Source organism: Anas acuta, chromosome 1 (genome assembly GCF_963932015.1).
Source record: "Anas acuta chromosome 1, bAnaAcu1.1, whole genome shotgun sequence".
Classification (NCBI taxonomy): Eukaryota; Metazoa; Chordata; class Aves; order Anseriformes; family Anatidae; genus Anas; species Anas acuta.
In genome coordinates this window covers 203435702-203460158 of record NC_088979.1, presented here as the reverse complement: position 1 = coordinate 203460158, position 24457 = coordinate 203435702, and the positions used below count along the sequence as shown (strand labels likewise).

At 55.3% G+C, this 24457-nt stretch overlaps 2 protein-coding genes across 6 annotated transcripts in view; one reads left to right on the top strand and one right to left on the bottom strand.

The window, feature by feature from the left end:
- The first annotated feature begins 121 nt into the window (after positions 1 to 121).
- GDI2 (GDP dissociation inhibitor 2) lies at positions 122 to 12278 on the top strand. The gene is made up of 11 exons (XM_068670151.1): positions 122 to 299; positions 5009 to 5116; positions 5659 to 5758; positions 6884 to 7018; positions 7928 to 8126; positions 8482 to 8613; positions 9037 to 9136; positions 10013 to 10184; positions 10809 to 10953; positions 11158 to 11212; positions 11289 to 12278. The coding sequence occupies exons 1-11, from the start codon at positions 255 to 257 to the stop codon at positions 11442 to 11444; spliced, it is 1347 nt and encodes a 448-aa protein (XP_068526252.1). The 5' UTR covers positions 122 to 254; the 3' UTR covers positions 11445 to 12278.
- Positions 12279 to 13001: 723 nt separating this feature from the next.
- The window catches only part of TASOR2 (transcription activation suppressor family member 2), a 33227-nt gene continuing 21771 nt past the window's right edge, over positions 13002 to 24457 (bottom strand). For 4 of the 5 annotated variants that reach the window (XM_068670142.1, XM_068670144.1, XM_068670146.1 and 1 more), the window contains exons 17-25: positions 21973 to 22894; positions 21049 to 21544; positions 17745 to 20600; positions 17308 to 17433; positions 16624 to 16777; positions 15942 to 16047; positions 14552 to 14733; positions 14034 to 14148; positions 13002 to 13791 (exon numbers count right to left, since the gene is read on the bottom strand). In XM_068670142.1, coding sequence (XP_068526243.1) covers positions 13788 to 13791; positions 14034 to 14148; positions 14552 to 14733; positions 15942 to 16047; positions 16624 to 16777; positions 17308 to 17433; positions 17745 to 20600; positions 21049 to 21544; positions 21973 to 22894 — 4961 coding nt within the window. In that variant the 3' untranslated portion in view covers positions 13002 to 13787. The other variant, XM_068670143.1, reaches the window with a different exon arrangement.

Below are 24457 nucleotides of genomic sequence, written 5' to 3'. Positions count from 1 at the left end.
TCCCCGCCGCGCCCGCCGCCAGCCAATAGCGGCGCGGCTCCGCCCTTGATTGACAGCCGCCGGGGGGCGGGGCCGAGGCGGGTTCGTGAGGCGACGGAGCCCGCCCCTCCTCCCCCCGCTCCCCCCCCCCTCCCTTTCCCTCCCTCCCTCCCCGTCTCCATTTTCTCGCCCCGTTCCCTCAGCCCCGGCTCCTCCGCCTCCGGCCCGGCCCCAGCGAGCCCCAGCACGGCCCCGCCGCCCGCTCAGCCGCCGCCATGAACGAGGAGTACGACGTGATCGTGCTGGGCACCGGCCTGACGGTGAGAGCAGCGCCCGACGCCGCCCCGAGGCCTGAGGCGGCCGCCACCCCGCCGGGCCCCGCCGCGCCTCACGGGGCCCCCTCGGGCTTCACCCGCTTCCCGGTGCTCCCCCCCTCGTTTTTTTTCCTCAATAATCCCGCCGGATTACAGCCCCCCCCGGCTCCTTTCCGCAATAATCCCGCCGGATTACAGCCCCCCTCCGGCTCATTTCATCAATAATCTCCTCATTTTATCTCTTCCCCTCCCTCAATAATCCCGCCGGATTATCGCTGCCCCCCCCTCCCCAATAATATCCCGAATTATCAGCCCCATAATAATCTCATCGGGTTATCGCAGCCCCCTCCCCATTCCTTTCCTCAGTAATGTCCTTGGATTACAGCCCCCCAGCCCCATCCTTTCACCAATAATCCCCCCAGATTATCACCCCCCACCCCCCCAATCCCCACGGGTTATCACACCCCCTCTATTCCTTTCCCCCATAATCTCCCCCAGGTTATCACCATCCCCTAATAATCTCCCCATTTTATCCCTTTTACTTTCCCTAATCTCTCCGGGTTATCACTGCTCCCCCCCACCCCAAATAATCCCCCTGGGTTATCCCAACCCATTCAAACCTTTCCCTAATCTCCCCAGGTTCTCCCAGCCCCACCCCCAATAATCCCCCCTGGGTTATCCCAACCCATCCAAACCTTCCCCCAATCTCCCTAAATTACCCCCCCAATAATCCCATAGGGTTATCACACCCCCCAATAATCCCATAGGGTTATCACACCCCCAATAATCCTATAGGGTTATCACCCCTCTCCATCCCTTTCCCCAATAACCCCCCCAGGTTATCACATCCCCCCTTTCCCCCCCATAATCTCCCTAGGGTATCGCAGCTCCCCCACCCTCCCTTCCCCAGTATTCCCCCCGGATTATCACAACCCCCCCCGGACCCTTTTGGGGTGCTGAGCCCCCCCGGAGACCAATTTTGCTGCCCGTGGGAGGAGGAGGCCCCAGGAAATGCGGTTCTTTGGCGGAGGTGGGGGACAGACGGGGACTCATCACCTATTTTTTTAAGAAAAAATACAAATTTTTTAACCTAATCTTGATTATTTCTCCCTCGCCTCCCCTCAAAAAAAGCTGTGGGGGGGTGCAGGTCTCTGGAGTCTCGCCCTCCCCGGAGCTGAACCCGGTTTTAGGGTGGAGGCAGAGCCGGTTACCGCTCCGCCTTTGCAGCCTTTGCAGCTCGCCAGCCAGCCCTGACTGCAGCAGGAGGGGGATGGGGCTGCGGGCGAGCCCTGGCGCAAATCCTTCTCGTTTTTCCCCCAAAAAAATCCCTCTGCTGTTGCTTCGGGGGGGGGGGGGGGGGGTCTCGGTCATCCCTCTGCTCTCCCCGGGGGGAGCCATCGGGGCGCGGTGCTGGGGCTTTGTCCTATTGTCCTGGCAGGCTGCAAGAAGGGGGGAAAAAAAAGGGGAAAAATGAAAAAAATGGGAAAAAAAAAGAAACAAAATGGCAGCCTGCGAGGTTTGCTGGGGGCATTTCTGCTGCCTCCTGCCTCCGGGGAGGTGCTGCGGGTACAGGGAGGGTTTTGGGGGGCGGCTGGGAGGCATTGTGAGGAGGGAAATAAATCGGAGGGGGTGGGTTGGAGGCTGCCTGCCCCGCTCCATCCCCGTTCCTTTCCTGCCTTTGTTTCCTCCGAGAGGTGGCAAGACAAAGAGGGATCTGCGGGGCTGCCTGTGAGGGTTTTTTTTTTTTCCCCCCCTTCCAGCTTCCCCTCTTAATAGGGATGCGTGCAGCAGGAACAGCTCTGACAGGGAACCTTTTCCTAGGAAACCTGTCCTCAAACCCGTGTCTACCTTCAGCGTAGCAAGGAAAGGAGATTTTTGGGGGATAAAATATCAAAAACTGCTCTATAACCTCCTGGTGGGGGGGCCCCGATGGCTGGGAGCCCCGTTAAAATGGGAATTTCTGCTTGGGTAAAATTGACAAAAGGCCTCTTGTGGGATCGCTTCGGGGACGAGCTCGTGGTTGAGTTAAAAGGAATAAATTAGGGCTGGCTTCGAAGGTGTGCTGACCCGGAGAGCTGGTGCTGCTCCGAAATACCTGCTGGAGCATGGTGGGTGTCCTCTAGACCTGAGAAATTGGGATGGAAAACCCCCAAAATGTCCTTCTTTGGGCTGGCGAGCCATGTGCCAGTGGACCCTGCGTTGGATTTTTGGACAGGCAACGAGCGGCGGCTCTCCTGGAGGGCTTTTTGCTCTCTTGGAGGGCTTTTTTTTCTCCCCAGAGCAACACTTGGGTGATTTTTTAAAATAAAACCAACTCGTGAAGCCTTTATTTACAGAAGAGCCCCAGGTGGGCTGGTTGCGGTGTCAATTCTGGCTGCAGAATCGGACCAAGACGACCCGAGAACTGTTTTGATGGTTCTGGAAGCCCTGCAGCGATATCCCCGTCCTAAATTACGCTCCTCAAGCAGCCACGAAGATCCAAGACAGCCTCCGGGCTGGGATTCCCAGCTCCCAAAACAACGTTTCCCTGTCAAAGCTGCCTCTTTGTGGGGTGGCTGCTGGGATTGGGGTCTGAGCAGGCCTCAATGGCTGTAGGGTCATTCCCTTGGGTGTTTTTAATCAGCCAGCAGGAGAGCACCCAGTGGTTTTGTTTCCTTTTGGGTTCACCCTAAATTTACGCCGCCGGGCTCTGAAAATCCCTCAAATCCCTCAGGGGCTGCTGGCTGCGCTCTGGACGGCGTGGGTTATCTGATGCAAACCCCAAATGCACCTGAACCTCCTCCCGGCAGAGGAACTCCGCCTTCCTGCAGGGTTCCCACCTGGAAAGGATTTGTGGGATCCTCCCCTCGGAGCTGTCAGATGGAACGATGCTGCCTCGAGTGTTATGGCTGGGAGAAAATCCTACAAACCCGCCTCCTCCCTGCCGTTCCTGAAGGTTTCTGCAAGCAAAAGGCCATCCCACCACCAGTTTCACGAGAGAGAAGCGCTGATGGACTTGAGCATGGAAACCCCAACACCTCCAGCTTCCCTTTTACTCCCCGTTTTGGGTTTTTCGTGGATTTCTACGGGATGTGCCACCTCTAAACCTCCAACCGGCACCCGCACGAGCTTTCCTTGGAGCTGCTCTGAGTGCCGCAGCTTTTCCTGCTGGTGCTGCCAGCAGCCACTTAATTTTACCCATTTATGCAGGATTTCTGCTCAGAAAGCTACGGGTTTGAACCCTGAAGCTCCCCCCTTCTGTTTTTTTTCCTGCCTGAGCAGCCTCCAGCCCTTCCCAGGCTCTTTTTCCTCCCTCCCCAGCGCTCTGGTGGATGGGAAGAGCCGCGGCTGAGCCGCCGTGGCTGCCAACGGGAACTGCTGAGCTGGGAGGACGATCCCAAACCCCATTGTGCCTCCCGCAGCGCGCTGTCAGCTCGGCGGCTGCGATGGGAAACGACCGCAGGAGGCCCCAGCGGGATCCGCAGGAACCCGGGGGATAAAAATGGAGCTGCCAGAGGGGCCTCGGATGGAACAGCACCATGGTGCCTCACCGAAATCCCCATTTCAGCGTTTATAGGGTGTGAAATGAGGTTGGAAAGGCGTTTTTGGAGCTGTTCTGTCTTCTCCAGGAACCTAAATTTGCTGTGGGGTGGTGCTGGCTGTAGGGACGAGGGTTTGGGGGAGAAAACCCCGAGTTACAGCAGAGACAACTGGCTCTGGTTTGGGTTCAGGCGAGGAAGCCACGCTGGCTGGTGGCGATGCCCCAGGTCACGGCAGTAAATCATTAACGTTTTCACTGGCACCATAAAGGCCACCTGTGCTTCCTCCACGTTGTAGGGTTCGTGGCTCTCTGGCGGTGTTGGAATATGGGATTAATATGGGATTTGAGGCAGCTACGTATGCTTGGAGGCTCTCTGCCCGCTGCTGCGTCCAGGAAAACGCGGAGGGGCTTTGGGACAGGAGGGAGCTGGCGTGGAGGATGCCCTAGAAGGAGCAGCTGGTGGATCACGGAGAGGTTTTGTGGGGTGTGGGGGCTGATTCTGCTCACAAATTTTGGGGGCAAAGCGTTGGGAATCACTCAGCTGGCTCTGCGGGGCCACCGCTTGCGTCCCTCCGCGATTAGGCTCAGCCTCTTGGTGTCGCCTTCAGCCGCAGCAGCTGATCCCCTGCTCGGGTGTAATCCCAGGGGGTACAGAGCAAGGGTAGCTGTGTGTCCGCTGAGGTCATAAAAATCCTAAATGGCTTCATCCCTTCTTCGAGCTACCTGAGCCCTCCCAGAGCAATTCTGACTGTCCTGTGTGGCAAATCCCAAAGATTGGGGTTTTGCTGATGCTTCCTGGAGCCCTTTAGGGCAGGATCTCATGCTCCTGGTGTCACCCATAAGGGCTGGCGCTGCCCCTCTTAAGAGGATGAACGTTATTAACCCGATAGCTGGTGCTTTAGGAGCACGGATTTCCCGATCCTAAATACGTCAGCTTGTTTAGGGGAGCCCTGTGCAGTTGAAACGCCTGATTTGGCTTACCCAGCATTGACCAAACCTCCTAAGGGGTTAATCCACCCCAAGCAGAGGTTTTTCGGGTTGTAGGTCTGCTTCTGAGAGGCCACCGGTGTGTTTCTTCGAAGGACTGCCCAAACCTTCAAACCTGGGCTGCGAGAGAGCATCGGTAGCGCAAACAGAAGGAGTCCCAAAGCCAAATAACCTCTCCTCGTGTCTTTTTTGTTCCCTCTCCCTGTAGGAATGCATCCTCTCCGGGATCATGTCGGTGAACGGGAAGAAAGTCCTGCACATGGATCGCAACTCGTACTACGGAGGGGAAAGCGCGTCCATTACACCCCTGGAGGATGTAAGTACGGGGGCTGACACCCGGCTATCGCGTCCCCCCCTGGGCTCTTCTTTTGGGGCAGATCCAAAATTAATTCCTCGTTAAGGCTTTGCTTTGAGGAAAAACATTTTATGGCACCAATAACAATTTGTGGCATTTGTAAACACACCAGATAAATATTTAAAATATTAAAACTGGGGAATCTGCTTCGAGTTCGTGGCGGAGGCTGCCCCTCTCCTGAAGCAGGCGTTTTGCTCGGGTTCCCTGCAGCCGTGTTAAACGGTGTTTTGGTTCAGCAGGTCCTAAATTGCCAAGTTTTTAAAGCCTTGGGAGGAAGAAAGGATGGGGGAGCAAAATAACGCTGCCTGGTTCTCACCGTAAGAGCTCCCTGGATGCGCTTTGTGGGTTTGCATCAGAAGTTAAACCGGAATTAAAACCCTGGCCAAAAGCTTGCTTATATTCTGCTGGGGGAGTGGAGGGGGTAGAAAGTGTGTGCATGTGTGGGAGGAAGCCCACCCGTGCGTATTTCCTCTGTGCCAACGAGTTTTGTGTTCTCTCCCAAGCTCTACAAAAGGTTTAATCTACCAGGAACTCCGCCGGAATCTATGGGGCGAGGACGGGACTGGAACGTGGACCTAATTCCCAAATTCCTCATGGCTAACGGTGAGCAGCTCCAAAACTGCCTCCTGAGCCTAGCTTGGGACCCTCAGCTGGGGTCGGTGGTCGGTCCTGGAATCAAATAAAGATCCCTAAATGGTATTAATGAAGGAGGTGCTGGAAACTCGCTTCACTTGGCCTGTACGTGGACAGGTTTTAGGAATTTCTGCTCTTCCTGCCTTTGGCTGTGCACCTCTCAAACTTGGGAGATGGCTCCAGCTCATAGCCTGTGTTTTAGGTTCTAATGGCCCTTTTCCAGCAAACTCCCCTGAAATGTCTACATTTTTAATGCCATGAGCCCTTATCCCATGCCTTAGGGAGGAATCCCCTTTATTAACCCCCTTTATTCCTACGTTACGGCTTGCAGACTCTCACCCCTTGTTGGTGCCGTGAGCCCTCGTCCTTTAATCTGAGAGTTGTGGTGCTGAGAAAGCTCTTCTAGACCAAATCCATGATCAATTAAGTTTTTTTTATCAGTGGAAACCAGTTCAGGGGCAGCTCGCTGCCAAATATCGAGCACTGGCTACTGGAATCTCACATCCCTGAAGCAGAAGGGGATGGGTGTGTTCTGTAGGGCCAGCCCTCTTCAGGATTAGTGCAGTGGAAGAAGGGTTGGTTCCAGACAAGGTTTGGTCACTGCTTTCAGTTTATTTCTAACTCACCTAAAAATCCCTCGAGGTGTGCTCCTGAGGGACAGCATCCTTCTGGGGATGTAAGGGGGTAAACCAGGGAGGAATTTGGGGTAAATCAGTGGACAATCAGCGTGCAGAACATGCTAGATCCTAACAGGGAGGGTGAGAAGCTGCTGTGGGCCAAAGACACGACCCTGTTGGTTGTGCCGAGTGTGAATAAACTGCAGGGAGCAGAGCAGCAGCGCGTTAACGTGCTGCAGGAGGGCTGGTGGAAACTGCAGTAGTGACAAGGAAGCTCTCAACTGCCTGTAAAAAAAAAAAAAAACATTAAAGCCGTGCAGCAACACGCTGGTGAGTGTTTGCTGCTCCCTGCCTGTCACACGGAGGAGTGGGTTGGGTGTGGGGCTGCTCTGGGAGGGATTTTGTGGTGCTGAAAGAGCTGCCTGCATCCCCCGCCTCCTCCCAGCTTCTGAACAACCCCTTGGCTTCTCCTTCACAGGTCAGTTGGTAAAGATGCTGCTCTACACAGAAGTCACTCGCTACTTAGACTTCAAGGTGATCGAGGGGAGCTTTGTCTACAAGGGAGGGAAGATCTACAAAGTTCCTTCCACCGAGGCAGAAGCCTTGGCATCCAGTGAGTAGTCGCGCTTGATTTTATTTCCTCCTGAGGCCATCGTCCCTAAACGGGTCCAAATACCAGAATATTTGGTCTGTGCTCATGTCAAAAAAGGTTTTAGCTTGATCCTGTGGTGCTGTGCGTCAGCTCCATCACTATAACAAGTTATGGTTAGTGTAGGATTCTTCTGCACCTCCTCTGACTTTAGGCACCACTTGGAGTGTGGGTCCTGGGCTTCCTGAGCCTTGAGCTCCTGTTTTCATGGAGTTTTTGAGGAAGGAGAACTCTGCAGGATTTTCCTTCCTCGTAAGCCCCAAATGTAACCTTTTGCTTCCAGATCTCCCAGAAATATTTAGTGTCAGGTCCTGGTTGGATGGGATTATGTGAAAAATGTTACATTTATCAGCTGGCAAACCAGAATGACTAATTCCACGTGGCACCCAGCTCAGTCTTAATTCTTTTTGGCTACCTAAATTCCACTCTGGAGATAAAACTACTGCAGAACAGCTTAGTGAGGTGCCTTAGGAGCTAGCAGAGGGCAGTCTGGGACATGCAGAGACCCATCGTGTGGTCAAGCAGTGCTTGGAAATAAGGCTCCCTGTGTGCTGCTCGTCTGGACGCCGGAGCCTTCCTCGTGACAGACACCCCTGGTGCTGCTGTGAAGCAATCGGTTGTTCTTCAGCTTGGCTGCGGCGCTGTCCTCCAGCGAGCCTCTTCGGAGGCTGAGGCTGGCAGGAGGAGGAGGAGGTGCCTTTGTTGCTGTCTTCTCCTTCACGTTTCAGCAGGCCCGGTCTTGCTTCTCCAATTTGTAGAGAATTAAAATGCTTAAAGGGTGCCTCGTGCGATCTCACACGGGGAAATTTTTGACTCCAGCAAAAAATTTTTGACTTCAGTAGCTTTGTGGGTTTGACAACGTCTCGTTTTCAGGCTTGATGGGCTTGTTTGAGAAACGCCGCTTCAGGAAATTCCTCGTGTACGTGGCCAACTTCGACGAGAACGATCCCCGAACTTTTGAGGGCGTCGATCCCAAGAAGACCACCATGCGTGACGTGTACAAGAAGTTCGACCTGGGGCAGGATGTTATCGACTTCACGGGCCATGCCCTCGCGCTCTACAGGACTGATGAGTAAGTGTGGCTTCCCCTGGGGCTCGCAGCTCATGCCCCGTGGGATTTGGGGGGGGATAACCCTGCAGTGTCTGTCCCTGGGTGCCATGTGGACCTTTAAACACCAGCTCCTCTGCTGATGGGGTATTTATATCTTCTGTGCTCCTGGGGTTGATGCAACATCTCCTTCCCCAGTGAAACCCCTTGTGACGTGAAGCCCGTCTGAAAGGGCACCTCAGGGGAAGTTCTTGCTCGGAGCAGCCAGCGGGTGGGGAAGGGAACGTCACGGGAAGTGAAAGTTCCATTTTTCTGAGCGTATTCTGCCCTAAACTTTGGTTTTATGAATCGCTGCAAACCTTCTAACTGCCCTCTCCAGCTATCTAGATCAACCATGCCAAGAAACAATCAACAGGATCAAGCTCTACAGCGAGTCGCTGGCTAGGTACGGTAAAAGCCCCTACCTGTACCCCCTCTATGGCCTCGGAGAGCTGCCACAGGGATTTGCAAGGTGAGAACTTGGCTTTGGGGTTATCTCAGCCCGGCTGGGGGGGAGGATCAGGTGTGTGGGGTTGATGCTGCGTAAAAATCCTGCTGTTGTTAACGCTTCTCATGCTGTCTAAGTCGAGAAGCGATTCTGTGTGTGACATTTCTGGTCCCTGTGGCGTTTGTGCTGCGTTGTGCTGAGCAGATCCTTTTTATCTGGCTCCGATGGCACCTGTAACTCCCTCCAAACGTTGGCTGGTGCCTTGCAGGAGGACTGGCAGGCAGCAGCCACTGCCTGGATGGTTAAACAGCATATTTTGAAATGATTTAAGTCTAATAATGTGCGGTTTGTCCAAGTGGAACAGAAAGAAGGGGCTGGGAGGGCTGTTAAATAATAATAATTAAAAAAAAAAAACTGGAATATGCTCAAATGGCTTTACTCTTGCAGGCTAAGTGCTATATACGGAGGCACCTACATGCTGAACAAGCCCATTGAAGAAATTGTGATAGAAAACGGCAAAGTGGTTGGCGTCAAGTCTGAAGGGGAGGTACGGTGCCCGCCGCTTCTTCCCTTACCCCTGACCCCGCACCTCAGAACCGAGGCTGGCGGAGTTCTGCTCCCTGCCAGCTCGTTCTCGTAGGGATCTTGAGAAGCTGTGATGGTGAGGAGCACAGTGCAGTAATCCCAGAGTGTGGGGCGAGCCTTGAGGGAGTGGCAAGGTTGCTTTTTAAATAAATCAGGCTGGTAAAACTGGAAAGGAGCGTGTTATGTCTGACCTGGGCACGAAACCGTTCTGCCCTTGACAATAAGTTTTAGCTTTGAGCTTTTCCACGGCTTCTTCTCAAACTGGCAGTACAAAACTTAACTAGTTAGAGTGCTGCGAGCTGCTGGGAAGCTATAAATGTGCTTCCAAGCGCAGCATGAGCTTTGTAGGACAGCTTAGCCCTCCCTGGTGGGGTAACGTGTCCCGCCTGGGTATGGGTGACACATCCTGGCTAGCAGCAGAGGTGATAATCCACGCTACAGACTGATGTGCCCAAGTGCAGGCTGCCTGGAGGCTTCAGATGGGCCAAACGTTAAACTCTTACCGTGATAATGAGTTCTGGTTTGAGGTAGTCAATCCTTAGCTGCTCATTTTGGCCTCGAGTGCAGCAATTTGTGGTCCTGGCCTGGAAGGAGCAGGCTGTGCGGTGGTCAAAACATGTTTTGTATCCTGATGCGGGGAAGGTGTGATCAGCCCCCCAGCTTCACGGGGTGGGTGCTGCCACTGGGATTGTCTGAGCTGCGCTGCTGGCAGCGGAATAAAACCCTCGTGCAGCCGGGACAGGGATGGCCACCTCGTAAAGCTCTCAATTTTTCCCCTAAGCCAGCGGGTTCCCGGGCTGCCCGCGCCTTGCTCACTCGCTGCCTGTCCTCTCCACAGGTGGCTCGCTGCAAACAGCTCATCTGCGACCCCAGCTACGTCTCGGACCGGGTGACGAAGGTTGGCCAGGTGATTCGGGTCATCTGCATCCTGAGCCACCCCATCAAGAACACGAACGACGCCAACTCGTGCCAGATCATCATTCCACAGAACCAGGTCAACCGGAAATCAGGTGCGCACGCAGGTCTCGGGGTTGAGGCGGCACAGGTCTCAGGTGGCCTCGCAGTGCGTGCTCTGATGAGAAGCAAACTGCATTTATTGCAGCTCCTGGGGCGGTTTCTGTGCCTTTTTCCTGGAAAGGGACCTTTTAGTGTGCTTTTTCTCCAGGAGAAGCCTTCTGGCTTTCTTCTGGGCTCCACAGCACTTGCATGGAGCTTTCTAACCCCTGCGTGGCTTTGCTTTTCTGCTCCCCGGGTGTACTCCGGGGTTTGTTTGGTGCTGCTGCTGCCTGACACAGCTGCTGGCACCCTTCAGAACCGTGGGAGTGTGCAGGTCGGAGGGGAGATGCAGCAGCGTTGCTTTAGTCCTGCAGAACCATTCCTTTGTCCTTGGTGAGCTACAAGAAGCTGAATTTGGGGATCTCGTGGGGCTGCTCGTGTCCAAGCCCCTCAGTCGAGGCAGGGCAAAGACCCCTCTGCACTCAAAAATGGTCTTAAACAAGGCTAGGAGGTAGAAAGAGTCAGGGGAACAGAAAAAGGTGTGTGGGTATGTGAGGAAGAGGAGGCTTTGGGGCTGAGAAGGGCCCGACTCGGGCTGTGGGATCGCCCGGTGACCCGTGACTGCTGCCCTTCCCCAGATATCTACGTCTGCATGATCTCCTCCGCACACAACGTGGCGGCGCAGGGGAAGTACATCGCCATCGCCAGCACCACCGTGGAAACCGCGGACCCAGAGAAAGAGATCAAGCCGGCCTTGGACCTCCTGGAGCCCATCGAGCAGAAGTAAGAGCCCAGCGAGCCCCCTTCCACCCCCCTCCTCACCTCACCCTTCTGCGGCGCGTTGAAAACCCAAATTTCCCCTGCACCTTGTCTGATCACACGCTGGGCAGAGCGACAGCCTCTTATTTTGCTCTTTTCCCACTGCTGCAGCTACTCAGCGATGCTTTAAAACCCCGCTGAAGGATTTTTTTCTCCTTTTTCTTCCAGGTTCGTTAGCATCAGCGACCTGTTTGCACCGACTGACCTGGGAACCGAGAGCCAGGTTTGTAGCTGGGGGCAGCGGGGGCGTGAGGAGGGGGCCGGGCCCGGTGCTCAACCTCCTGCTTCTCTCTCCCCAGATTTTCATTTCTCGCACCTACGACGCGACCACTCACTTCGAGACGACGTGCGATGACATCAAGGATATTTATAAGAGGATGATGGGATCAGAGTTTGACTTTGAAGAGATGAAACGCAAGAAGAACGATATCTACGGGGAGGAGGAGCAGCAGTAATGAGAATCTCTAATTAGGAGAAATTAAATCGGCTAATATGAATATATAAGGAACTTAATGAACACTGTATGAAATTCAATATTGTAAGGCCTGCTTTTGTAATCCCATCTCTGAGAGATTGAAGAGTACTGCACTGGTAATGTTCCCCTTTTGGATATCATGTGTTAATTATTTCATTCTAGTAGGGCTGCTGTCCAGAATCTGGCAAATTACTGACTGATTTAATGACTAACCTCGTAAGTGAAAGGCAAGACTGAACCTTTTTTTTTTTTTTTTGCAGACGTAGACGTTGGTGCAGATTGAGATAACTCATTGACAGCTGTGTCTTACCTTGTATTTTTAATCATTTGTAAACATCCTTCACAATTATGTGCTTCTGGTGAGCTAGTAGACGTGACAGTTGTCACTCAAACCTGATATCAAGGAAAATAGAAACTGAGCACTCCATTTATTGTGGACAGCATCCCTAAAGTCTCTCCCATCAATCTAACTCTGTGGCAAGTTGTATTATGGACAAAGCCCACATCTATTGTAGCAGCAAATGTTGGCTTAGTTCTGGGCACAGAACTTAACCTCCACTTCAGCTTCTCAAACTGTTTACATCGGTTGGGACACAGCTGTGCCTAAGGCTCCTTTGTGTTTTAATCTTAATAAAATTGAGAGAACAAATTACAGAGCAGGCAAGATGTGGAAGTATTTTCTGTCCCCTGGTGGCTTCTCAGACGGACCAAACGGCGCTGCGGTATCGGTATGACAGAGCCTGTGCTTCTCGTGTCTCCTGAAGGCTCCAAATGATTTCTGTACTGCGAAGTAAAGCCAAATTCTGGAAAACCAGTCCTGTGCTCTGGTCTGATTCACTTCAGTTGGACGAGCAGCCTCTCTTCGCCGAGATCCATTGGATCTCTGCTTGCTAGGGCCAAATTCCTCCTAGGGAAGGGGCTCTGGCTTCTGAGGTTTGGCTTCCGAGGCCCTGCTGCTTTCAGGGCTGCTTCAGGCAGGGGAGATGATGCAGCAGCACGAGGCCGGTCGCTGTCTGCGTGCTCTCTGCAGCCACCCCCTAGTGCCTGCCTCTAGGAACAGCATTTCTGGCTGCAGCACCACCTAATCCTGCTCTCGTGGCTCTTTTGCAGGGCGCTGCTTGTGCTTCACCTCCTCGGTGGTGAAAAATGTGCGGCCCCTGGCTCAGAGCGAGGTGCAGGTGCAGGGGGCAGGCATTTTGAGGCGCAGGGCTTGTTTTCAGCCCTGTTAGAAGCAGGGAAAATGCCCTGCAACAGCTTTTCTCTGCACCTCTTGTGGCTGCTGAAGAGGGAAGCAAAGCAGGCTGTTAGCTCACAGCTCCTGCACCCGATGCTGCTCGACTTGGGCTCCTTCCTCCCTTGCTCGGGGCTTTCAGCGCTTCCTCCCCTGGCTGCTGGCGCCCGTTGCGGGAAGCACGGTGCCCTTCTCGCCGCCGCACCAGGCTCGTGGTGGTGGCCACAGGGGAAATTCCCCCTTTCCCCTGTGCTGCTTTTCCCACCTGGGAGCAGGAGCACCCGACCCAGAGACCAGCCACGCGGGGAGGTTTTTAGGTTTTAATAGACAAACTCTATACAAAGTCATCCTGTACACAGCTTCTCACGTCATTACACTTTAAAAAAAAAAAAAAAGAAACACAACCAAAAAAAAACAAAGCACCCAAGGACAACCGCGGCCTCCGCCTGCGTACGGAGGGGCTCTCGCAAAGGTCCTCGGCGCTGTTGTTCTTCGTGGTGTGTGTTCGTTTGACCTACCATAAATAAAAGGGTTTTGTTCTGGCATTTACAAGACTTCCTCGTGCTGGAAAGCATCCCAAGTCCCAGCAGTGAAATGGTACCGAGAGGCTGACTCCAAATGTAGTGTAGAGGCCGCTGGCTGCCCCGACAGCTGGGCAATGGTCCCCGAACAGAGCTTTTAAGACATCCACCCCCCCACCCCCCCCCCAGCTTCGAACGCATGCATCTTGTGTACAGCGACGGCCACGTGGAAAATGCTTTTACTACAGCCGGCTCCGATGGCTCCTAACCTTCAGGGAAACTGCTGCTCCTTCCGTGTTCCTATTCCTTCCCCTCTCGGCTGCTCTAACTGCTTAAAACCACCGCAATAACTTAAAACCGTAACGCGAACGGAACCTCTGCCCTACACCCAACTCGATGGCGGGGAAGAAAAAAATCCCCGCGAGGTTTTCTTAGCCATTTTTAAATAATTTCTATGTACAGAACTGAAGCCAACCCGCCCCTGCGTGGGGCGCCAGGACGCGGGGGCCGGACCTGCAGAGGATCACGACGCCCCCGGCAGCGCTGTGGGGACCCAGGGAGGAGCCCATCGTCACCTGCAAGACAGAGAGGTGGCACTGTCACTGTCACTGTCACTGTCACTGCCCCACTCCCCTCATGGCTCCAGGCAGCAGCACCAAGGTTTCAGTGTCCTGTAGGCGGCCCCTTGGGATCCCAGCTCGCTGCAGACACCCAGGAGCTGTTCCCGGTGTGTTTTCATCCCGTTTCTCCACAATTTGCTGCTTTTTTGGGGGGGAAAAGGGGGTCGATCCCAAGCTCCCCCCCTCCTCTCCCTTACCAGTAGCTTCTCCGAAACGGGGCTGCCACTTTCTGCACCGTCCCAAGGAAGGTGTTGACGTCGGCCACGAGGATTCCTTTGCTTTCGAAGAGCTCCCTGCTGGCGCCGGGTTTTTCTGCAAGAGGAGGAGCGGCACAAAGTCAGACACGCACCCGGGAACTGTGCTGAGACCTACAGAAAATGCCCCCAAATCCCACCGCGGTTATTCTGTTTTGCAAATGTGAGCAGATTTAACGACAGCGCCTCGCAACCAAGCCAAGCCACGATTAGAGCGTGACACAAAGCCAGCCACAGGCCCGAAAACCTGCCAGGATTTACCAGACCTCCCCAAAAAATCTGTTCATTTTGCCTTTTACAGCACGGATTCACCGTGAGACCGTCCACACCGCACCCACACCTCAAATCAGTGATTCTGGCAGAAACAGGAGTGAAAATAAAGGCGTTTCTTGTCCCACCCGTCCCGCAGAGTTTTTGGGGGGCTGAGGGCAGCAGGAGCGGCACCCGGAGCCTGTCCTTACCCGTGAGGTACACGGCGAACCTGGCGCTGACGTGCTGGACCTGCAGGTTCAACAAACACTTCACATACTCGGAGCTGGGGGAAGCGCGGGAGTCGCAGGCGTGGTAGTGCAGCACCTCGATCAGCTCGGCTCCCTGGCACGATTTTAGGATCAAGCTCTTCTTCTGGGCATTGGTGTCCCATCTGCGGGGAGAGGGGCAAGGTGAAGCAGCCAGGGGCGAGGGGCAGCGCCCTTCTCCTGCCCAGGGATCAAACAGGCAGGATGGGACCAGCTTTTCCCCCTTAAATGCTTCTTCCACCCTTGTGGGTATTTTTTAACTCGATATCCCGCACCACAACGGAGCTGAGGGATGCTACATGTGTGCCAGCGATGAGCGCAAGGAAAACTCTTGCTCTGAGCACAAGGAAACACCTGGAGGACTGAAAACCAAGTCTTGGAAACAATTTCTGCGTGCTATCACCAACTGCTTGGCGTGGAGAGGATCTGAGCTTCCTCCCCCGTTGCTGCAGCACTCTCAGCTCGGTGAGAACAGACTGGTTTCCTCTTTGTTCCGAGGTCATTACTCGAAAGCTGACCTTTCTGGCCAGCGGTTTAGCTCTAGAGAAGGCAGCCTGCCTCGTAAAAACGTCCCTCTCTGAGCTGAGCCGGGATAAAAGCAGGACATTTTAACGAGCACATTATGCGCCGGCTTCTCTTTTTCTTACAGCTTCATTGAAACACGCGTGCTGTGGCAAATAGCCTTGAACGGGGGAGAAGTTCTGCTTTTCCCAGCAAGGTTTGATTTTAGACGCTCCCCGCAACATCCTGGGGCCTCTCTCAGAGCTCCCCCACTCCCACGAGGGATGGGGCAGAAAAGGAAACGGCAAAGAAGCAGAGGGAGGCCCCCGGAAAGTACCCTGAGCTCCCAGTGCCTGTGTGACTGGGCTAACTGGGGCAAGCTGGGTTTGCAGCTTCTCGAGCTTCATTTTGTGCCTTTCCTCAGCCCCTCGCAGGCTGTCACACACACAGGGAGCGTGCGTCTGCCAAAAGAGAGGGGGAAACTGCCTTCTGGAGGCACAGCGGGGTGCAGGAGGCAGCCGCCAGGGCTCTGCCTCATCCGGGACCGCGTGCAAGAGGCAGCATTCGGGGCCAGCTGATCCTCTCCAGGTCCCTCGTCCTGCTGCTCCCTCTTGTTTAGGTGATCAAAAATCCAGCACGAATTATTTGCTGGTGTGCAGACGCTGACAGTTCCACGCTCGTGGTCCCTCCCTGAAGGGGAAAGCTCTCACCGAAACAAAAATCTGCATATTTTATCTTGTGAGAGGCCAAAATCCGAGCAGAGGCACCCGACTCCCCGCGTCCCTACACCGAGGGGACGCCACGCTCAAAAGGAGAAGGACGGAGCCATCACCTGACGTCTTTTTGGAGCTTTTTGCTCTCCTTGTAGTGCAGGAGCCACTTCCACCGTCCGCTCCCGTTCAGCTTCTCCAGCACCTTCACCACCTCCTTCAGCTGGCCTGGGGAGACAGCAAAAAGCCAGAGGGTGACTGAGGAGGAAACGAGCCCAGGAGCATGACCCCTGCTCGAAGCCAGGCACCACAGGGTGCTCAGGGCTTTGTCTGGGAGAGCTGCAAATATCTGCAGGGATTCGGATTCAAAACCTCTCTGGGATTCGGTCCCAGTGGCTGGAAACCCACCTGCTGCCAATTTTCCCCCCCTAAATATCTCAGAGGGTGAGCGGGCAACCTGCCCCGTCACCGTGCATCTATCTCCAGGAGCGTGGCTGTTTTAACACCATGGAGGAGATGAAGGTAACAGCAGATGAAGAAAACAGCCTTCTTTTTGCCCTCCCTTTATAGGCTGAGCATCCCATATGTCCCCAGCTCCAGCCCCTTTTGGTTTTGGTGCTTGCACCAGCACCTAAATATTTTGGACCCACCATCCAGACAGCGTTTTGGGCACCGATTAGAAGGGAACTATTAAAAAAATCCCATTAAAGCAGGAGGAATGGATTTTTTTGGAAGCAGATGTCAGAAAACGAGCTGGGAACTGACCCTGAACATCTAAACACAGGGGGTGGCAGCGAGACTCACCCGGCGTCACCGTTTCCAACACCTTGTCGTCCGACACCACGAAGCCACCGGTGTGGAAGAGCTCCTGGTAGGTGTGCACCGTGATGTCCTCGGGGCTGTCCACGCCGGCAAACGCCACGTTGGGGCAGTGCTTCAGGCTCAGCAAGCCGGGGACCTGCTCGAAGGCAGCCACACGTCAGCACCAGCAGCTTCAGCCACGCGTGGAGCAGTCGATCCGCGTGGGGACAAGGTGAGGATCCAACCCCGTCCTCTGTCTGCGTCACCCCGACGCTCAGATCTCCACAGCTCGACCCCAAAGCTGTGGCTGTGATATGGGGAGCTGCAGGTGGCTCATTATTCCCTAAAGCCCACAAGCCAAAGCTCATCTGGAGGGCTCCGTTACCCTAAATAAGCTCAGACTATTCATCTGGTCTGGGCTGCTCCAAGTGGGGTTAGGCAGTGATCAGAAATGGAGCAGAAAAGCAGAATTGACTTGGTTTGTGATGTGAAAATAGCTGTTTTTAACAGATTTTTGAGAAGCGCTGCTCTTACCGTGTAAATAACAGCGTATTTCCAGGGAGTGACAACTGGATTTACAGGTATATTCAGTGCAAGCTTTAAAAACCCATAAAATGGATCCTGATATTCGTTGTTTCCAAGTTTTGGTTAGAAAAAAAAACAAAATAAAGCAGTCTCGGGTCTTACCTTGTGGATGTGTGAGGAAATGTCCTCGTTCCTGATCACCACCAGCAGCCGGTCGCTGTCCGGGCGTTTGGCGCTGCAGAAGCTGAGGGGTTCCATCTCCACGTGGCCGTCTTTCTTCAGCAGGGTCTGAGAAATTGGGGGAAAAAAAAAGATGAATTTTGTAGGTTTGAAGGTTTTGTACGAGGGATATCTTCAGAGCTGTGGAAGAGCCGGGAGCTGGTAAGGACAGCGGGGGCTGCGACTGTTTGCAGAGGATGAAAAAGAAGAGAAAAAGCTCTCTGCATCTCCAGGATGTGCAGGGAAGAGGGAAAAGGGGGAAAATATGGGGAAAGCAGCTGGGATATGAGCCAGCCGTGATGTGGGGCGTGAAATCAGGGCTTGAAGCCCTTTTTCTGCTCCACCTCACCCAGAGTCACCTCCTCCCCGCCCAGTTTTACCTTCACCCTTGCGAAGAAAGGCTCCTCTCCCGTCTCCACCAGGTAAAACATCCCCGGGCTCCCGCAGGCCCCCTTGGCCACGCTGCGCAGGCGGCCCCGCAGCGAGCCGCACAGCTCCGCCACCAAATCCCCGAACGCCTCCACAGGCGCCGAGCCTTTCCCTTTGTCCTCTCCTCCCGTCTCGACCCCGCTCAGCATCACCCCGTCGAGCTGGGGGGACTCGCTGAGGATGGCCGAGACGGCCCCCGGTGGCTCCTGCGGGGTTTTTTCGTATTTCAGCTTGCCGAGGTGGAAGGGAGCGGCGAGGTCTCGGTTTCGGGACCTCTCGTGCCACGGGGGGCAACGGGATGACGGGTCCCTGTGCGGTTGGGGACAGCCAAAACCATCCGGCCACGGGGTCGAGGGCAGGATGGTCACTTGCAGAGGGCTCCTGCTTCGTGGGGATGGAGGGAGGGGAGTTTCTTGCCCGGGGAACGTCTCGGAGGCCGCCTGGAGCGAGCGGTGCCGTGGGAAGATGCTCTCGGAGGTAGAAAGGGGAGGTTGCCCGCTCCTCAGGATCTGGTTTAGCTTATAGTAGAAGCGGAGGTGCTCCATGTCCAACGTGTGCTGGGTGATTTCCTCCCAACCTCTCCACGGCCCCAGCAGGGCCCTCAGCAAATGCGACTGCCCCGCGCAAGGGCGGCGTCTCCTGGAGGGCCGCGCGTTCCCCCTCCTGCCCCGCTGGGTTTTTTTGGTGACCGTGAAGTTGAGGAAATCCTTGGAGACCCCCCGGCTGTCCGTGATATTGACGTAAGGTGGCACCTGCCTGCTGCTGGCCTCCTCCAGCCCGCTGCATCCACCGGGCTCGGCCCACCGGAGGTTTTCCTCCGAGCTCGGGGAGCCCCAGGCCTCGCTCAGTGAGGAGGAGGAGGAGTCGTGCTTAGTCCTTGCCCCCCTGGATGGGGTCAGAGGAGGGGAAATCGGTGCAAAGCACCCCCAGGGGGGAACGGGGATTGCTCCCTCTTCCCCCTCCAGCTCCGCATGATGAGGATCTGCGATCATGCCGGGCTCCTCGGCCTCGTACTCGCCCCGTGGCACCGATCCTGCTGGCAAAGCCGCTGGGCTGGCACGAGGGATGCTGCTTCCTCCTTCAGAGTCCTCTTCGTGGCTCCCCAGCACGCCTGCTGCCTGGATTTGGGGGGTGGCACACGTGTGGCAGGCTCCTGGGGGCTGCTGTCCCCCGAAGCAGGGTCTGGTGGCACCACAGGGAGCTGGATTCGCGTCGGGGTGCGCGCCGAGGACTGAGTCTGGCTCAGCGCCGTGCCAAATTGCTTCAGGGCTGTGTGGAGGAGAACAAGGAGCAGGTTCCACCTCACCAGGCACGAGGACACCCCGTGGAGAGCTCTCTGTTGGCTCCGTGCGGCACAGACCTGGGTCTTTTTTCACCTCTCCTACAAATCCAGGCTTTAAGGAGCTTTCTGGTGCTGGGATCTCGGCGGCCGCGCTCAGCTCTGCGGCAGCTCCTCGCTCGCGGGGCTTCCCAGGGGGGCACAGGATTGCTCCCCGCTCATTTTGCCCAAAAAAGCAGCGAGGGGCACCCGCATCTGCACCCCGGGGAGGGTCCTGGACAAGGGGAGCAGCAGCTGAGGCCGTGCAGGCAGCCAGGGACGAGCTGTCTGGTTTGGAGTCCCCTGCCCAGGCCGTACAGTCGAAGGCGAAGCTGTGACCGTCACCAGGTCCTGAAGACTCCCCCAAAATATTGGGGTGGCTGGCAGGGGGGCTGCCACCCCGTTCCTCCACCAAAGCCTTGTTCTGCTCTTGGTTTGATTCCCCAGAGCTCCCCGAAGCGAGCTCAGCACAAATTTCACCTCCACACCCTTGGGGAAGGCAGCTTCTCCCTCCGGGGCTGCTCCTCCACGGAGCCTGGACGAGCGCCGCGGCCTCCTGGACCCCTGGAGCTGCCCCCACAGCTGCTGCTCCGTCCAAAAACGCCCGGCAGGCAGAGCTGGAGCCAGGAGGGGATGAGCTTCGTGCCTGTCCCCGTGCCTCCAGGCCAGCCGTGGCAGCAGCTCGGCTCCCAACGAGCAGCAGGCTTTCTGCAGAGGGCGCACGATCCTCGTTTTCCTGCTCCAAATCACCCCGCAGCGCCTCTCCGGCTCCAGAACCGGCTGTGGGGACACCAAGATGTGTGCTCGGAGCAGGTGGCACCGAGCTGCTGTCACCCACAGCGGCCGGGCTGGCTTCGTGTGGCAAAATGATGCTGTTTTTTTCGGCACCTGGGGTGGCCAAAGCCCCCCAGGGCTCTTGAAGCACGCCCACGCTTAGGGTTGTGCCACCAGAGAGCCCCTGAGAGGCAGCCCCGGTCCCAAATAGGGCTGGCATCAATTTTCCCTCACAGGGAAGGGCTGAGGCAGCAGGGATGGGATCAAGACCCTCTCCAGGAACACCAAAATCCCTTGGGGATGCCAAATTCACCAGCTGCTGCTCCGTGTTGGCATCACCTCCTCCAGAAAATGCTAACCCAGAGGTCCCCACGCCCATGCTGCCATGCCCAGAGCCCTCTTCCTCTGCTTCTCCCTCCTCCACTTCTTCCTCCTCGATTTCTGGACGTGCTGAGGGGTCTTGTGATGCCCTCCCTTCTCCTCCAAGCCCGTCAGGCTTTGCTCTGCTGGGATTTGCTTCTGAGGATGTGGAACGAGAGGCCCCACTCTCTGGCTGCTCTCCAAGTCCGTGCGGCGTCCTCTGGGGAGCTGGGCTGAAATTCAGAGCTCGGTCGCGTGGTTTTTCCCTGCCCAGCACAGCTGGGGACATGGAGGCATCGTTGGAGGGGTTGGGGGTGATGGAAGCATCCTTCTGTCCCTCCCGGGGCAGATCCACCTGAAATAACACAAACCAGAGGTTAATCCTCAAGGGAGGCAAAGGCAGGAACGGAGATGGATTATTTGAAACGCTCAGATGTCAGTGCAAGCACCCCAGCAGCATCTGCAGGGACAAATTTGTCTCTAAAATAAGTCCAGGTGCTCTTTTGCTGCTCTAATTCTTTGGGATTTCTCCTCCTCGAGTCCCTCCCTTGGTCAGGGATAGATAACTCCTGTCAGAGCCCAGCTCAGTCCAGGAGGACATCCAAACTGGAAGGCTTTTTATGATAAAACTGTGTGTGTGTGCGTGGCTGCCACCTGGGGCAGCCAATTGTTGGGTGACTTCCCCGTGCCCTGCTTTGGGGACCCCCCTACATGGTTCCAAAAGAGCCCACAAGCCCTCCTGCTCTGTTCCTCTCGCTCCTTCGAGCACAAAAAGGGATTGTGGCCGCCCCCCAGGCTCTTACCACAGCAACAATCGAGCCATCACACCCGTGCTCCTCCTCGGGAAGCTCCAGCTGCCTGCATTTCTCCACCAGGTTGCTCCGAGCAGCGCGGTCAGCGAGGGAAAGGCTCTCGGAGCTCGTGGAGGAAGGTTCCTCCTCCCCGGGGGGCAGCTCCCCTGAAGAAGACGACACCGTGCTGTCTGCAAGGCTCTCCTCTGGGCGAAAAACCCCCTGGCAGCGCGTGCTGGGATCCAGAGAGCTGCTAGGAGCCTGCTCAGGCTCTGACTGGGAGTCCACGGGGCACGGCTCCGACCCGAAACAATCCTCGCCGTCGTCGCTCAGCTCCAGGAAATCCCCGGTGCTGTTCAAGGAGACGAATTTCTTGGGGTTGCTGTGCTCCACCACCTTCCTGCGGCTGCTCAGCACCTTGCTGGGCTTGCTGTAGAACAGAGCCACCCACATGTGAAGTATCAGCTTCATCTCCTCCACGTCGTCGGGCAGCTCAGGGTCCCAGGGCCTGGAAGAGAAAAAGCAAACACAGCCTGAAAGGGGGAGCTGCAACCCCTCCTCCTCCCTCCTGCTGACCCAGGTCACTCATTTTCTGCGTCCCCAAGGTGCTGAGCCCCACTGAAGGAGGGTTTCGAGTGCCCAGCTGCGTCACGGATCGCTCAATGTGGTTTGCAACGGGTTGAAAAGAAGAGAAACCAGCACTCAATGTGGTTTGCAACGGGTTGAAAAGAAGAGAAACAAGCACTTGGGTGCGTGTTGCTGGAAGTACCAAAGCCACAGGAAGCTTCAGCACAACACAACGAGGCTTTTAGCACGGAGAAAAGGGCAATTATCTCGCAAAAACAACACAAAAAGAGCAAAGAAAACCCATTCTACCAGTGCTCCAGGTGTCTAGCAAGAGAGATCCCCTGCAGGAGGTCTGCCAGGCTCACTCACCCGTGCAGGGCGCGGATCACCGTCTTCTCCAGCTCGTCGTTGGTGTACTTGCTGTCCGAGCTGAAGAGGTAGCCGGCCTCCCAGCGCCGCGTCACCTGCAGGGATTTCCCGCAGCTTTTCACGCTGTGGCTCTCGGCGAAATCCTCCTTCAGCCTGGGGGAGAGGAGGCAGCCCCGGCACCGCGCCGCCGTGGCCTCGGCGGGAGGCTGAGGGTGGGCGCTGCTCTGCTGGTGGCGGAAAGGCAGCACCTTGCCCACCAAGGGGCCCGCCCGCGCGCCCCTCGTCCCGTTTCTGGCAAGGGCCGGCCCAGAATACGAGGTGTTTTTGGGATACGGAGGTTTCTTCAGGTTTTCGGGCAGCAGCGAGGCGTAGGAGTGCTCGGAGGAGATGAACGAGTGCTTGTTGGCCTCGGCGGCCTCCTGGGTCTCCCTGGGAAGCAAGGCGCGGGTTTTTGCGGGGTTGGGGTTGGGGTTGATCTTTTTAGCGGCAATCCCGGGGTTTTTCTCCCCGGGAAGGGGGTCTTTTAGGTCTGTTTTGGCAGCAGGAGGAAGCTTCAGGTTGGGCGACGCTTTGCCAGGCGAGGCAGCTCCCTTTGCCAGCTTGTCCACCCTGTGGTATTCGTGGTCGGAGGCAGCGCGGGAGGATTTCTGCTTGCGGAGGCCCTGCTGCTCCTTCGCGGGGTCACGGGGTGGGCTGCGGGGCGAGGAGATCACCCCGCTGTCCCTGGGGATGAAGGAAGGAATACAAGAGCCCAGAGCCAGGTCAGCCAGCAAGTTGAGGGCGTGGGATTCGTAGTCGTTCCCCTTCGGATCAAAAAAATGGCTCGCAGGAGCACCTGGGTAGATCTCGCCCACCTGGCTCTCCGCCGCGGGGCTCTGCGAAGAAACCTCGCTGGGAGCGGTGGCGAACGGCTCCTTCCCCTCTGCATTGAAATAAAAAAAGGGAATAAATGAAGGGCAAGCAGTTCTGCCTCGAGAAGGGCTTCGGAGCAGGCTTTCACGGCTAACAAATGGTGTTCAGACAGGGACCGTGGTGTCCGGCACATCACAATTAATTAAAGGCCTTGTTTTGGCAGGAAAAAGCTGCCTCTCCAACACTGACTTTGCACACACAAAAATAACCCCAAAATAACAACCCCAAAACCTCTGTGGTCACGCCAGGCATGGCTGCTCCGGCAGGATCCAGAGTTGGGATCCAGCTGATTTCAGGAATGGGGTTAATTCTCCTAAATAAATGGCCCGGGATCCAGGGGGAAGAAAATTTCCCTTTGTTTCTGTCCAGTTTGGGCAGTTACGAACAACCTGAGATGTTTTTAAGTGCTTCATGAATCTGGTTTTTTATTCCTTCATGCTTTCTTCTAGTCTGAATACCTGCACCCCTCGCCACTGAAGAAACCCCGTGCTGTGTCTGCAATAACCCACACGGTTAAAACAAAGCCCTCAGCCCTCTAAAAGACAGAAAAAAAAACCCTCAACAGCATCACCTGCCCCTGAGCTGCCCCTTGGGGCACACGCAGAAACCTGGGGGCTCCCAGAGGCACAGCAAGTAAACGTTTCATTTAATTTTTGGTACTAAAAACACCCCTCACCCTGGCTCATGGTCTGTGTTAGTAAAGCATGAAGTCATTAACCGAGGTTAACACCTTCTAAAAACCCATAAATTGAGTGTTTTTCACTGCTAACCGCTCTTATTTTGCATTTCTGGCAGCACCTGGCGTTCAGCCTTTTAGATTTAGGTACAAAAGTGTGGACAGAGCCCTCCGGGTGAATCAAACCCAGCTCAGGATCCATCCTGGAGCCCCTGGAGCACAGTGAGGAGCAGCACCCAACAGGCCCGCCGATGAAAACCGCCACGTATCAGGAAGTCTGACAGCAACGTGGCAACAAAAGAGCATGAAAAGCAGACAAACAGAGCCAGGGTGGCAAAACCAGTCCTGAAAGCCTCCTGCTTCGCTGGGAAGAAGGAAAAAACCCAGACGCAGATCCGAGGAAGGACATCAAAGCTTGAGGTGTGAGAAAACGCGGCAAATTAACAAAAAATGACTGCTGCTCCACCATTTATCTTGGCACCGTAATACTGGCTCTCAGTTTAAAAGCAGAATCCCAGCCAGCACCTGCAGACGCTGCACTCCGGGACTATCCAGCTCTGCCTCCTAAACCCACTGCAATCTGTCTACGAAAGGTGTGACAGTTTCATTTATTTTTTTTAAAGCAACTGGATTAAAAAATGGACTGAAAACCTGGGCAGGCACTGGCTGTGAGCAGAGGTTTCGACGCCCTGACCTCACCCGTTTCAGAGCTCAGCAGCTAAAACCCAGCAGTTTCCCTGAGCAGTTTGCCAAGGGTGCCAACTGAGATTAGAAAAGGGCTCCAAAAAATTTAGAAAAAGGAATTAAAATTAGAAAAAGGAAGAAAAATTTGAAAACTTAGTAAAGGATTCAAATGAGTTTGGTTCATGTGTCCTGGGAGGGTGTAATGGGAGCCTG